The following is a 15977-nucleotide window of genomic DNA, read 5'->3' on the forward strand; positions in this document are numbered from 1 at the left end:
CGCCCCTTCTTACAGTGCGTGTCCACTGCAGCGACGCAAATCGCTTGCCATCGCTTGCCTTCCCACAGTTCACCACGCTCAGGGGCGTTTCAAACGGATGAATGTAGAATGTAGTTCTCTGAAATCACTGTTGTATTTGTCATGGCCAAGTATGCAGACTTGGGTTTACGTAGTTGCAACATCGCTCAAAATACAACTTGTTTACAAAATACAACTTGTTTACAAAATACAAAACTGCTTACTAGACATGTTGACATGCGTAAAAAACGTTTTACTATATTCCTCAGTCTCTGCTAATCTGTCGATACGATAGTGAGTTCCAGCCGGGCTAGCTAGCCCCTACAGAACGAAGTTACGTAATGTCACTAGACTGAATTAGAAAGTACAAGCACCAACAACTTCGGCAACCATGCACCATGCATCGTTTTTTTATTATTAACATCTCTACAAATACAGCTATGTATCGTACAGGACTGGGTAAGCAGCCACACAAACGATTAGTTTCTCCTCCACCTTGAAACCTAGAAAGCTAGAAATGTTTACTATGGTTGCTACGTTACGAGAAACAAGAAAACACTCCGATTGGCCATCGCTAGCAAAAATCGCTCCTTATTTGCATAAAGTTGAGAAAATCTAAACTCTGTTGCGTCGCAACCCACATTGCACCACGCAAGCGATTCTCCTGGCTCCATAGAAAATGAATGGAAAACATGTTGTCGCTTGCATCGCGTCGCTGCACTGGAAACGCACTGTCAGACGCTCGCACACCAAACCTTGTAACTACTTCTCACGCTGAGAAGGCAACGCCAACCAAGTAGTCCTGCTAACAATGTAAACAGTAATGGATGAGGTGCAGGCCCACAGAGTGAAGCAACATAGACACGCGAACACCCGTGAAAGCTCGTCTCGCGGCCATTTCTCTTATTTTAGATACAGTATAAGTTTAGCTAGCTTGCAAATACTGAGGATAGCCTACCGAAGTACAGTTAACCAATGTCGTAGCGATGCTAGCTAACGTTAGTTTGCTTACAGCGTTGCTTGATTTACTGAATTTATTATGAAATGTTCTACTAGCCATTTGCCTACTTGAGCAAGACAGTTTTTTTAAGCCCTCAGTGTAATTGTCTGTAGAGATCTTGGGACGAAGCCACTTATTTTGTGTTTTGCTAATGTAGAATTCAGTCAAATAAATTCGGTAAAATAGACGTAATAATTGGAACATAACGTTGAGTAACATAGCATTTTATTTAGTTTGAACTTGTTCAGTGGGACAAGTAAAGTTATCTTCCACTCAGCGTCGGAAATACACGAGGGCAAAGGGCGAAACTGCCCCCAAGAAATATAATTTTGCCCCTGATATCACTAGGAGGGGCAAAAAATGCCCCCCAAATTTCCTCTAATAATAATGATAATTTAATAAACTTGTCAAAAACATTGTGACCTGGTCCAGTTGCTATATAATGCTTTTGATTTTCACCATGACTAATGTGCGTGTGCGTAAAGAACCCAACGTTCAAAAAAAATGGAGCGCTTCTTAAATCAGACCTGTGAGTGACTGTGAGGAGAACTGATGAAGCAGTAAACACAGTCTCAGTCACAATATCACTCGCAGCATCCATCGAAAAATGGAAGCTAGATTGTCTTGGAGTGGACCCGATTTTTTGCGAAGCATGTCGAACTTGTGGACAACGAGTTGCCAAAGTTGTTGTCAATCAATGGCGAGTTTTTCTGCTGAATCTAGTTGAGCTAAAACATTAAGTGGCCTTTCGTCACCAGCGACCAAGCAACACGCCATCGGCTACGGTGATAATTAGTAGTAATTATTTGTTAATTATTTAGTTCGCTTTAGCTAATTTACCGTTAGTAAGCTAACGTTAGCCAGCGCTGATAGTGCGTTAGTCACAAAGGCTTGCTTGCAAGTTAGCCTAGCTAACTTGGCTAACGTTAGACAGAGTGCAGTCAGTCAATGATTTTCTCCCCATCCTCATAAGTAACTGTCATCTTGTAGTTGACAAACAATCCTCTATTTGGGGAAAGTTGAGTGTGCAGTTGAAAAAAAGTTTAAAAATGAATGTAATAATAACAATTAATAACCACAGAGAAATAAGATAAAATTGAATATGATGGTCTGATTTATGTTTTCTGTTAAAAGAAATCGAAGAAAACAATTTGAATCGGTAGACTACTGCTTACAGTAATAGTAATATTATTGCCATTTGATGAAAATTGCTCATACTGTAAGCCTAAATAAGCACATTTATAATCTTGAACAAAGGTTAAATGTCTTATTATTACATTTAGTAGACGCTCTTATCCAAAGCGACTTACAGTAAGTACAGGGACATTCCCCTGAGGCAAGTAGGGTGAAGCGCCTTGCCCAAGGACACAACATCATTTTTCACGGCCGGGAATTGAATTGGCAACCTTTTGATTACTAACCCAATTCCCTAAACCGCTCAGCCACCTGACTCCCTCTGGATAAAAGCGTCTGCTAAATGACTACATGTTGTTTCAAAAAGTGCCCCCAATTTTTTTTTTTATGCCCCTGGATTTCAGTCAGTGGGGGCAAAAATTGCCCTCTAAAAAATATGTAAATTTCCTACCCTGCTTCCACTTGCCCTACAAAAAATCCACTTGTCCCGGACAAGCCTTAATGTCGAGCCCTGCTGTCTACATAATTGCTGGAGATTTTAAATCAGGCCAAACTGAAGACAGTACTTCCACACTATTATCAACACGTGAACTTTGCAACCAGGGGAGAAAACACTCTTGACCGGGTCTACAATAGCATTAAACAGGCATTCAGAGCTTTCCCCCACCACCACCTTGGGGAACTCAGACCATCTCTCTGTTATTTACATTTAGTCATTTAGGAGACGCTCTTATCCAGAGCAACTTGCAGTAAGTACAGGGACATTTTCCCCGAGGCAAGCAGAGTGAAGTGCCTTGCCCAAGGACACGTCATTTGGCATGGCCGGGAATTGATCCAACAACCTTCTGATTCATAGCCCGACTCCCTAACCACAACACAGATTTCCTTAACACCTACTTTAGCAGATTTGAGGACGATGAAACACTTCACCTGGACCGAGCTGATGTACGGAGGACCCTACTCAAAGTGAGCCCCAGGAAAGCTGCAGGACCTGACAACATACCTGGGCGTGTGCTCAGAGATTGTGCTGACCAACAGACATCTTCACAAGTAACACCTCACAGTCAAGCCATCATACCAACATGCTTCAAAGCATGTTATTTTCACTCTATATGTTGCCTTTAGGAAACATAATTAGAAGCTCTGGGGTAAATTTTCACTGTTATGCAGATGATACTCAGCTATACATGTCCATAAAGCTTGGAGAATTTCCACATGCAAAGGAAAAATGTATTTCCGGGTAGAGAACTTGGATGACAGCAAATTTCCTTCTTAATTCGGATAAAACTGAGGTTCAAATTTTCAGCCCTAAAAAATACAGAAATAATTTATCCAATCTGACCTTAGATTTAGACGGCATCAGAGTATCTCAAAGCCAGCTGGTAAAAAATTTAGGAGTCACATTGGACCCAGACCTTTCGTTTGAGTACCATATTAAACAAATCACCAGAACCGCATTTTTCCATCTACGCAATATTGCCAAAATACGAAAATTCCTCTCAAAGGATGACGCTGAAAAACTAATACATGCTTTTGTTACGTCCCGATTGGACTACTGCAATGTGTTGTTCTCTGGCCTCCCAATTACCTACTTGAAAAATGGGTACAACAGTGGGTACAAAATGCTGCTGCTAGACTATTGACAAAAACAAGGAAGTTTGATCATATAACACCACTCTTATCTCTTCACACTGGCTCCCTATCCAAGCCAGAGCTGATTTCAAAGTTTTACTACTAACTTACAAATCTCTGCATGGATTGGAACCACTGTACCTCTCCGGTCTCCTTGCACCCTATTGCCCCGCAAGGACTCTAAGATTAAAAACGTTCTTGTTTAGTCAATTCTATGATTGTTAAAAGGTAAGTATGTGTTAGGGATGGGCGTGGTTAATCGAATATCCGGACATCCTAAAGTAAGTTAGTATTCGAATACTTTTTTCGAATACTTATGAGCGTAGTTTAATTAAAAAAAATGTTTTTATGAAAAACCGTTGTGTTGTGAATTCTAATAGTTGTGACGTTAGAAATGATGAAAACCATCAAAAAAGGTAGGCTACGCCTGCGTTCTGCTGCGAGTCTCCTTTCATTTCATTTGGCGCTACAAGAAGCATTGTGTCCTGGCTAAGCAGTAGGCTACCTCGCAGCAACCTCAGTTCATGCAGTTTTTTCTACGCCGGCCTGCTTGTAAATCGACTCCGTACTGGCCTCTCCCCTGAGCATGTTTACAAGCTAATTTTCCTGAATAAAAATGCGTACGGCTAATGCAGTTGTGGCTTATTTATTTTCTTACCAGTAGCCATGTAGAGCTAGCGTAATCCGCTGTTTATGTTTGCATTCTGTGGTGGCGCACCGTATCCTATAGGATTTCGGTTCCAAGTTAATATGCAATATTTCTCCATGTGTGTCTTTCGTTTTTATCGAGGATAGCCTTCCCAATGTGTTTAATTTAGTCCAATGTAGCCTACTTTTTATTTCAAATAATAATAGGCTAATCGCTTTTCCGCCAAATTAAGAGCCTACGTCTGAAGACGCAGCGTTTTTTCAAGTTCATTGTCTTTTCGTCATGTTAATAAATTGATCTTTCATTTGTTTTCTTTATTCAACCCTTATTTAATCTAATAGCTGAACAGTCCCAATTATTGCCAGAATGTGTGGTGGTTCATGTGTTTACTGTATGGTTTGCGTCACGGCAGGCTAATTAACGGAACCACATTAACAAAAATAGATTATCCGGATATTCGAAAATAATTTCGGATACTATTCGAATAGTGAAATCAGTTCAAATCTCCATCCCTAGTATGTGTGCACTTTCTATGTAAACCTGGGGTGTGCCTTTGCCTATGTGTGTATCACATGTAACTTTTAAATTGTAATTTTAGCTTATGTTCACACTGCCCATTTAGATGTTACAAATAAAGTAAACCTGTTATTGTATATTGTTACTGTTATAGTTCCGTTGCTGTATATCGTTATTGTTATAGTTTACTAGTTGGAGACAACTGGTTGTTTTCATCCTTATTCGTATAAATATAACCTATTTTAGAGTTGTTTCCCCCGGAACAGATTTGATGTTCCAAACGAGGGGGGCTGTCGCTGTCTTGGTGTGTGGGGCTGCATCAAATACCCTCTTAGCTTTGTTAAATTGCTGCACTAGTCCACACTTAACCGGTGGGGATCTCATTCTATTACGACTGTAACTGTTAGCTGCTCCTGGCATTCTCTAATCCCTGCTCTCCTTTCTCTGTCCCCCCCACACATTCCCTGTGGTGTGGGGGGTTTCAGCTGTCAGGACCTGCCTGGTCGTCAGTCTACCAACGCCGGACCAGGTCGTCTACCGGAACCCAGTCTCCATGACGGCCAACAGCGAGTTTCCCGGTCCCATCCAACGTCTATAAAGCTGAACAATGGATTTTGGTGTTTCAAAACCCATTGACACTGTATGACTATGTTTAGCTTGTGTTCTGCTCCTCTCTCTTACCAAGCATCTCTGGATAAGGGGATCCCTCTCTAAATTGCTCCTCCCAAGGTTTCTTCCATTTTGTCTCCCGTTGGGAGTTTTCCCTTGTCTTCCTTGAGGGTTTAGGTTGGTTGAGGGGCAGTTCTATAGGCGTATGTGAAGCCCTCTGTGACATGCGTGTGTATACACACACCACCACCACCACCACCACCACCACCACCATCATCATCATCATGGGGGTGAGTGCTATGTGCCGGTAGTCGTGTTGATTTTTTAATCAAATTAATCACAGGTTTCTGTGGATTAATCATAATTAATCACATATTACCGGTTTTCCTAATTTTTGTCATTAGTGTGCGTCTTTGATTTTGCGGTACCTTGATGTTCGAGTCACCCGTTGCCACTCGCAAAACTTTGGTGAACCCCTTGTCCTCAACAATATCAGTCTACAGCTTTTTGCAATACATTTGGCAACTGTGCTAGTCACCTTGTCACAGACAGACTTAGTGAGGGCCCTACGCTGTTCGGTGGTTTGGCGCATTCTACTTGAACTCCCCTCGCCGACCAACGCATGCTTCGCGTTGAGGTGGTATAGGTTACTTTAGGCTGGTTGCTTTGGTGAAACGATAACATTCAGTCATTTAGCATTCAGTCATTTAGCAGATGCTCTTATCCAGAGCGAAAACGTCTTCCCGCAGAGTAGGGCTCCAGACTGACTTTTTTTTACTAGGAGCACAGTAGCCCCTGACTGAAAATTTTAGGAGCGCAAGCAGAAAATTAAGGGGCACACACGTTATATTGACCTGCAATGCATTTATTAATGTAACTGGAGAGGGTACAATTCAGTGGCAATTTTAAATCCTTTTTAGGAGTGCTTAAGCACTCCTAATATGTTTTTAATATTTACTTAAATATATTGTTTATTATCATTTGATGCTGGTAGTTCATGAAGTAAGGGACATCCTTAGTTTTTTCATTCAATATTTTGCATAATAACACAAATGTAATGTTAATCCAGTGAAATTAGGGATTTATATTAGCAAGGGGGTTTACGTTTAGCACTTTTGCAAGGCACTGTATTCATGTCACATTCTCATTGGGGGCTGAGCACCCCTATAGGTCTGATCCTAGAATCGCCCCTGCAACGCACCATATAACCTAAGCTTGAGTTTAAATACATTATTTAATGTGACATTACGTACTGTACATGCAAGTCTTAGCTAAATTACTTAAATGTATGATGCACTTTTCGATCAGTCCTCCGACACCACAACACAATACTTGCTGAGTATAACAGCGCAACAGCTCAAACACAGTCAGGGATACAGTAGCAACGCTAGTGCGAAATAAGTATTTAGCTGCTAGGCTCCATGACGCCGGGTAACAAGGGCTCGTGAAACTGCTCACCAAAAGAACGAAGGGGCACCCACTTGTCTGGCATATTAAGACATGTTCGTTGGAACCTAGCGAAAAATATCCTAAACTTTCCCAGACTTTTAGCTAGGTTTATAGGTACCTAACGAAAAATAGCCTCAACTTTCCTAGACTTTAAGCTACGTTACTAATGCAGAAGGAAAGCTGATATCGCTGTCTTACTAGAACGACGTATCTGCGTTGTTGCTAACGTGTGCTGACATTGTGCACACCCAATTAATTCAACATTTGTAGGTCGCACATGCGCGAGTGCTTGTAAAAATTGCTCGCACAGACTCAAAAAATGCGGTCGCAAAATGGTCCAAATGGTCGCAAAATGCAACTATTTGGTCGCAACCTGGAGCCCTGCCACAGAGTGTGCATCACTTTGGTTTTATTGGATGTTCCATCTTAGTTTTTTTGGAACACTAACTTCTCATCGAGAAGTTACAGATTGGGTGGAATTGTGGTTATATTACGTTAAACAAAAATAACGAATTAATCCTGTAATTTAATCATAACGCGTTATGATTAAATTACAGGATTAATTCGTTATTTTTGTTTAACATATATATATGTCAACGACGGTGCGAGGGTTCTGATTGGCTAATGGGTAGTCATGCCAGTCTCGCCGGTCAATACGGATCAATAAGCTGACGTCAGCTTCAAAATGAGCGATATCGACGAGTCAGCTGCTGAGTTTTACTATCCAGATGATGTTGAAAAGATTTGATAGTGAGGATCGAAAAGATCGAAAGTGAGGATGAAGAATAGACTTTGAATCACTTGTGTCGTTATTTTGTGTTGAAATTAAAGCTATTTTAGCAGAACCATGTTGTCCGCTTTCTATCAAAAGTAGCTAATGAGTTGCTGGGCAACTCATGAAACACACCGTGAGAAGACTTGAGAGCTAGCTACAATTAGCCTAGATGTACCATTTATTTTCGTTTCCAAAATGAAGCTAAAAATGCCATATAATAAACTACTTACTAACCTCGACCGTTCGGTCATGCCGGGAAATATCAAACCTCAGCTTTGCCGTATCAAGCTCGCTATTTCGAGGTTATAAGCGATACGTTCGAGCCTCAGTTTGATATTTCCCGGCATGACCTCACTCTCGGTTAGTAGGTAGTTAATATTAATTTAAAAAATATATATATTTTTAAAATTTGTACTCAGATTAAAAAACATTTTTTATCCAGAAACGCATGACAAAACAAACCGATTTCCCCAGCATTAGTTATTTGTAATTAACATTTAGTACTTTTTAGCCCCCCCTTCCCCCCCCCCACCCCTTTCGGATTGATAGCCCGATTCCCTAACCGCTCAGCCATCTGACTCCTGTTATTATTTATGAGTCTTCACTAAAATAATATGATAATGCAGCTTAAAAATAAACTTGTTCGTTTTATTGTCACAACAGAACACAATAACCCCAAAATAAATAAATAAAGTTTGGAAAGTGCATAATATCGGCCCGCCGATAATATCAGCCCGTCGATAATATTGGTTGGGCTCTAGTATCTATGCTGCTATTTGAGCACTTTACTCATGTTGTTCTTATCGTATATGTTGTTTTTAACCTGTTGATGTCTGTTTACACTTTTGTCAAATGTTATAAATGTTGTTTTACTTGCACATCGAGTACGGGGAAACGCAATTTCGATCTTCTGTGTAACTACTTGTTGCATGGTCTGATTGACAATAAAGTTTACTTTGACTAAAACTTGAATTGGTATAATGCCTATACACCTTTGATGAACATTCTAGAATTTTCGTTAGTCAAGTTAGGCCCTTGAAAGCTTCCGGTTTCAGATGCGCGAATGATTGTTTTGATGGAGTATGGAAGTATAAGAAGTGAGCAAGTTACTGTGGTAATTTTTTTAAACAATGTCAATCCTGTTGCTGTGTTCGCGTATTTGTTGAGATTGTGTACAATCAAGATGTACATTTCCTTTAAAAACAGGACAAGATGACTGGGTTGCGGCTGTAAAGAATAGCTTACTTTGTTGAGCTTTGAAAAGGGGTGCCATAACTTGTCAAGGAAGGGAAATTCTAAGGTTACTGAAATGAATTTGCGCAACCGGTTCAGGGATCCACCTGAACAATAAATATACTTCATTAGAGATCATTTGGTGAATCTGACAGTACCATGCGTAGACTACAAGTAGCTAGCTACTGTGGTGAACCTGGCTTGTTTTGCAGAGGTTTACACAGTCTCGCTAAACAGATGATCAGAGTGTTGTGAGGGGCTCAAATAAACACTCAATGCCATGTTTTACAACCGGAGGATTGACCAGAAGACTAGAAACTCTTCTGTCGAATAAAAAAAAATGCCTCTGACTAGTTTTTACTGAGCCTACAACCCTTCGTTTACCAGCACAACATCTCATACAATTGAACCATTCCTAGATCTGGACTTTGCAATGTTCAGTAACTGGATAATAAAATAAGACGCTTCTCCTATGGCAAGCATTGTCAGATTTGGTCCAGGCTCAAACAGCTGTAATTCAGTCATATTTTCACATATTAAGGTGAAACTTTGGAGGGTGTCACCTTAAAGCCTATTAGGTTTGAAGAACCATCATTCAAAATGACAATTGATTTAGTGACCAACATATTGAAGCAATGTGGACATTTACATAAATACACCCCTTTCAGCCATGTAGTATTTGATTCAATTGTGCCAAGTAACATTTTGAAATAGATTATACATGTCTGTACACAATTTCAAGTCAATTGGAACTTTGGTTCAAAAGAGGAATTTTGAAGGTTTTCCAAAATTCACTGTACAGGAAAATCTATCATGGTAGACCTTATGGGTCCTTGAGGCTTTTTTGTTCCCTATGAAATGAGGCATGAACACCAAGTTTCAGAAGACTTGGCGCAATGGGGTTGCAATGCCATCACTTTGAAAAGTGGACATTTGGGCACTCCCTATGGTCTGATGTGGGCCAATCCTGGTATGGGCGTTAATTGTGGCATGTTGTATCAATTTGCCAAATTTCAAAACTTTTACCCATGAGTTCTTGACATAAATTACAATAATAATTATTATAATACCAACAATTACAATAGGTTTTCGCTTAACAGAGGAATCCTAAAAAGGCAAGAGGGGGAAACTTACGTTCAATTTTCTTCTTGAGTCGAGGGCAGACAACAAACCAGACCATCACAGCAGTCAGCGCCGCCAAGCCCAGAGAGATGAGCAGCGTTCCCCACCAACGGACCTTGTCAAAGCCCAGCACTGGAGATGTTGGGTGCAAGAGATCGAGAGGGAAAGAAAGACATGGAGCAAGATAAAGAATAATATGAAATAAAATAACTTGACTTCAGGACAAGTATTCAGACCTTGATATTCTTTCAGCAGGTCTACTTAAAATAATAAATGTACAGGTACTGTGCATAAGGTAACAGATCTGTAATATGAACATTTCTGAAGACTAATACAAACACAAAAGTAACTCATACAAACAAATAACTCATTGATGAGTTTTTTTTTAATTGAACAGAAGATCTTCAGCTAATAAGTCTACAAGGAATCTGAATGTGCTCTGGAATTTATCTACCCAATATGTTAAGTTGCCAAACATAAGCTCCCAGTCAACACCGCTTCATAGATCACACACTGCATCCAGGTAGAAAATATTCCCAGTCAATTATTAAGCATGTGGCTCACCATGTTTCTAACATGGTGTGAAAAAGACACAGGGGTGTTGCAAGTGCCCTGCCACTTTCCACATAAACAATCCTTTAAAAGGCAAGGAGATGATGGGGAGGGGGTACAAAAAAGGGAGGTGATGATTTACTAGTCTTCAGTGTAGCATAAGAAAACCTGCAAACGTCACAACGCATCGTGTCAATGCAGCTCTGTATGCTGGTGGCAACAGGGGCGCCATTAAATGAAACACCCAGGCAGAAAAACAACCCGCTAATGTCATACCAAGAAGATACAAGTTAGCTACGCAGTTAAAAAGGAAGTGGGTTGTTAAACTTCTGCAAGGTCTCTACAGTGTGACCTTGGTTAAGTGTACAACAACAACAACAACAACAACAAAAAACACGGAAGATGGACAAACAAACGGATTAGAAGGCCAGGGGCTGAAGGATAAGAGAACTTGGTCACATCGTTCATTTTAGGGTCTACAGTCCACAGCAACCTATAATATTTGAGTCACCCTCACATGCTACAGCAGCAACCGACTGCAGGACAGGACATATCGGCTCTGTGTATTTAGTTGCGCAACACAAACTCTGTGTCTCCGGGGAAAGGAAAGGAGGAGGGGCTGGGAGAGGAATCGGGAAGCGTGCAGCTTTTATAGCCCAGCTGTCTCACCCTCACTAGGATGAGTAAGTGCCTGTGGGACAGCCCAGGACAGGTGCAGCCAGCTCGGGGTGCTCAGTTTGACCAGTGTTGGAATTAGGTGGGGTAGAGGAACAAGGTGAAGTGCAAAAATAAGAGTAGACAAAAATAAGTAACCACTGGAAACAGAGATTTGGGTGTGTACATTTAGCATAAGCCCAGGTAAATTTCTATGTAGTCAGACAGTAGCACGTCAATGTGATGACGCCAGAATAGGTCAAACCTCTGGAAACAATCAAAGTATAAAAATATAGGCTGTCCATATAATAAACACTCCCACACAAAAGGGGCAAGTCTCCACCACAGCCACGCAGTGGGATGAATGGGAGTGCTCAGGAAATATAATTTAACCACAGCAACTTTCCAAACCCCTCACTTGTAACCCTTTGCATCCCGTGGCCCACATTACACAATAACACGGTTTGTTATACCCCCCTATAACTCAACTGTAGAAATGACTCAAAGTTTGGAAAGGATAGATGAAGGGTGAATATCCTCTTTAAACATAACTGCAATACACTTTTTACAGTTGTAACCCTCCCAGGTCAAGAGACATTTATTTAGCTTCATTTAACTTCAGAATAAGTTCCTGGAACGGTGAACTATTCCGCAGTAGAGTCTTTCCAGTATATAAAACCAAACAATTGTTTCATAGTCATACTTTAATCTAGATCTTGTGACACCCACTATATTTTTCAATGTACATACAAGCAATGCAGTTAGCAGATGGTACATCGTGATGATGCAACACAGGCATGTTGTGTAAATTAAGGCATGTGTTGGCTTGTTTAATCAACAATTCATCTGCTATACTGTCATAAGTGGTTTGTGTTGGACCCCCAAGCAACCAATGCCACACACAGTTTGTTTTCCAAAGGGGAAACCAAGCAGAATATTTGCATTCCAGTTTAACAACACAAAAACACCAACAGGAAGGGTGTCAAAATCATTGCTTCCCATTTTCAAAACCCATGCAGGTAAAAAAAGAAAGAAAACACCAAACATTTTAAAAAGGGTGTACTCAAAAGAAAGTGACAAATGAAGAAAATAGTTGCACCTAGCACGCACAAACTAGTCACATTCATGATAATGTGCTTTTTAAAGCCTCCTTATTGGACTCTTCCAGTAGTAGACCTTTTAAATGACCAAATATGGTTTGTGTGTTTACTGATTTAAGGTGTTGAACAACCAGGGCTTGAACCTGTATTCGTTTTGACCAATTGATTACTTTCATCTCTAGGTAGATTCATTTTACGACCACAAAATACTAAGACGTGAACATTCAAGTGTATGTGACGTGTAAAAAGGGATTCTCTAAAGAACACCAAATGTACAGCCATGATTCCTTTCTCCACATTCCATGGCACCCAACTCAGTTTGACAGGGCTGACTTATCACCACTACACAACTGCTACACAAGAGTCTGTATTGAGGAAAAAATAATTACTAAGACCCCTGTATTGGAAAATAAACACTCCTGCTGTGAAGGGTATGTGCTCCTGCTTTGCTTTAACTGTATAATCCCGGTGACATGGAGGAAGTCACTGCTTTTTGTCAAAGATCAGGATTATCCCATTAGGACCACCTTTACAGCCTATAGGTCTTGAAAAGAGCATGGGTGCAAGAATACACATCCTCCACCCGAGCAGTGTGTGTGTCAGTAAACCAAGTGTGCACCACTGATGACTGTGCTAGTTCAGTTCTGCCTCAAGTCTTTAATCTCCTGTCCATCTATATCCTGTGGTTATGCATCTGAAAGTGCCTCAGGAATCAAATCATCCCCTTCTCCGCACAAGGAATACCCACAGTATAGGTGCTTGAGTGTGATACACTCGCGTCTGGGTGTAAATTACATAACCGAACACTATGTGATTTGAGTCAGCAGAGCAGAGGCCCCTGCAGTGAGTGAAAGTGATCTTCTCTCTGCACGTTTGCTGATATGCATGAATACACCCACAAGCACGCACAAGCGCATATCTGGTCATACCCTGGCCTTAAGCCTTCATTTAATGGCCCAGGCCAGTTGACATCTTGAACTGTTCAGTCCTGTAGGTAGAAGAAAACAAAAGGAGCGAAAGTAGCTAATTAAATAGGGTTCTTTACCAGGGAAAAACAAAACTAGCAACTGCCACCATTAAGGTAAATCCAAGCAATTTAACCAGAGTGTGACAAACATGCATTTGCAGAGTTAAAATAACCCTGCTTTAGGTCGGAAAGGAACAGACATGCATGTCAAAAATAGAAAGATATCAGATTTTCATCTCCCTTATGCCCATTTTTGAATTTGTATTACGGTGGTGACCCAAATTGACAACTCCCAAACATCTCCCACTACCACTCAGCATCCGGCTGTGGTTCATTTCTGTAGCCCGTGGCTACAGGTAGAAATGCAGCGTGAGATGGAGAGTGAAACAAGGTTACTCACTCGGTGCACCAGAGAACATGATGGAGAACACGTTGGTTCCCATGGTGACAGCGTAGAAGACAGGCAGAGCCTTCAGTCCATTGGGAACAGGGTCTTTCTGCGGGGAGAGACTGAGCAGGTCAGAAACACTCTGCCCACTGTGAACAAAGTCACCCTATTATACTGTCAGGTTACAGTTAATGGCAGAACACTGGTATATTGGATAGGACATAATGATTGAGATTACAGACAATGAAAAGTACAAAGATGGGCTTTATTCTATCCGGAAACAGGATCATTAATGGTCTAGAACATGGTCACCAACACTTTCCTCACAGGAAGCTTCTACAATCCACATTCTGTAATAAAAGTGCATTTCAATTTGATAAGGCATACCTTGTGTAAGATGAACATGCGGATTAGGTAGAAGACAATGCCTGACATGATGCCAGACAGTAAGGGAGACAGAAACCAGGAGGCAACTGTAGAGCGCAGAACAATTAAACAGAGAATTTACATTTTTCAAATCACCAACACATACCATAACTTTCGGACAATAAGTCGCACTAATATATAACCTGCAGCAGCTAAATCAAATGATGTGTACATATAAGACGCACTGGACTATAAGCCGCAGGTGTTTTAATGTTTAATTACCATATGTAAGGGTTTACTTAACACACTTAAACATTTAAACCCCATCCCCCAAATTATTCCATATTCTTTTTACTCTGCTGAACTATTAAATGGGTCTCAAACAGATTTAGGTTCCTAGACAGCTGTCGTCTCACCAATCCTGAGAAGTTCCATCCACCGGACACCCTGCTGGCCTCTGGCAACCAAAGAGAAACCAATGGTAGCACCAACGATGCAGTGAGTTCCAGAGATGGGAAGTTTGAGGAAAGAAGCAGCCAACTGCCACACAGCAGAACCTATAGGGGAGATCAGAGCAACAGTACATCAGTATGGCATTCAATCCATACAGAAACAAAGCTTCAGGTAAGGCCACAAATCTTTTCGAGTTACAGAATATATCAGACATTGGGGTCATACTTAAAACACATTTTTACCTGCCTTTTAGATTAAAATCACTCACCAAACATGGCACTGACAGATCCAGCCATAAGCACGTGTTCGGAACCGTTATACATGCCCACGTCGATGATGCCCGTACGGATTGTTTCGCTGACCTTGGCCCCCAGGAGCACAGAGCCCACCGTCTCAAAGATGGAGGCCAGGATGCAGGCCTGACGCAAGGTGACCACTCCTGAGCCTACCGCGGTACCAAACGAGTTGGCAACATCGTTGGCTCCCACAGAGAAGGCCAGGATAAAAGCGATGATAAAGCCAACAATAAGCAACCACATGTAGGGTGTCAGTGGACCTTGGGTCATGGCAACTAAGGTGCTGGCCAGTGTTATGGTGGCTAGAGTTGTTGAAACCATTTTGCAGGATTGATTGGTTTCTCTTAACAATTATCCACTTCACTATGTTTGAGGGAATGTTTGCCCAAAAAGACAATCAATTCCAAAGCTGCTCAGGTAAATAAAGAGGTATCAATGTTTTCAAGCGGTGATTTCTTCAGGCCCCAAACCTTTTGGGTTTCTGAGCTGTGTAAATTATGGAATATAACTTTTTTTTTACGTACTTTTGTTTTGACTAAACATCAGTAAGTTATTAAAGTAACCTACAAAGTGGGCTTAATGCTATCCTGTAATTGTACTAGTTTTGCTACAGGTTCTTTGACTGCTACCAGCTACCAGACTGACTGAGTGTACTCCCATTGTGCAACAGTTACTGGAAGTGAATGGGTGCACATCCTGAAAAAAAGGTGAGAAACAAAAACACTAGTTACAGATTAACTGGACAAGACATGTGCATCCACTTTATCAATAGGCGCGTTCGACTTCATGCAGCGCCCGCGGCGCCGACAGTCGGCTGCCTTGAAGCTGAGAATGCCATTGGCTGCTTCAAGTCAGCCAGGCTGCAGGCGACACCGGCGCTGCATAAAGTCGAACGCACCTAATGCCTGCGAGCAATACAGGGACCAGGAAAAAAAAACATTTCATCTGACATCACAAGAGGGCGGTGTCAGCGGACCCATTGACAATGAATACAGGAAAAGGGTTCTCAACGAGACACTCAATATTCATGTCAACCATGGGAGGAGATGTTGAGTGAAGAAAAA

The 15977-nt window shown here is 41.2% G+C and overlaps 1 protein-coding gene across 4 annotated transcripts in view; it reads right to left on the reverse strand.

Moving 5' to 3' along the window:
* The window catches only part of slc20a1b (solute carrier family 20 member 1b), a 35761-nt gene that overhangs the window by 18557 nt on the left and 1227 nt on the right, over positions 1-15977 (reverse strand). For all 4 annotated transcript variants that reach the window (XM_084686376.1, XM_084686377.1, XM_084686374.1 and 1 more), the window contains exons 2-6: positions 14886-15609; positions 14581-14721; positions 14186-14271; positions 13811-13907; positions 10150-10269 (exon numbers count right to left, since the gene is read on the reverse strand). In XM_084686376.1, coding sequence (XP_084542502.1) covers positions 10150-10269; positions 13811-13907; positions 14186-14271; positions 14581-14721; positions 14886-15234 — 793 coding nt within the window. In that variant the 5' untranslated portion in view covers positions 15235-15609. The remainder of the gene's footprint in view (positions 1-10149; positions 10270-13810; positions 13908-14185; positions 14272-14580; positions 14722-14885; positions 15610-15977) is intronic.

The sequence above is a fragment of the Hypomesus nipponensis genome, chromosome 22 (genome assembly GCF_054491055.1).
Source record: "Hypomesus nipponensis isolate SF chromosome 22, ASM5449105v1, whole genome shotgun sequence".
Classification (NCBI taxonomy): domain Eukaryota; kingdom Metazoa; phylum Chordata; class Actinopteri; order Osmeriformes; family Osmeridae; genus Hypomesus; species Hypomesus nipponensis.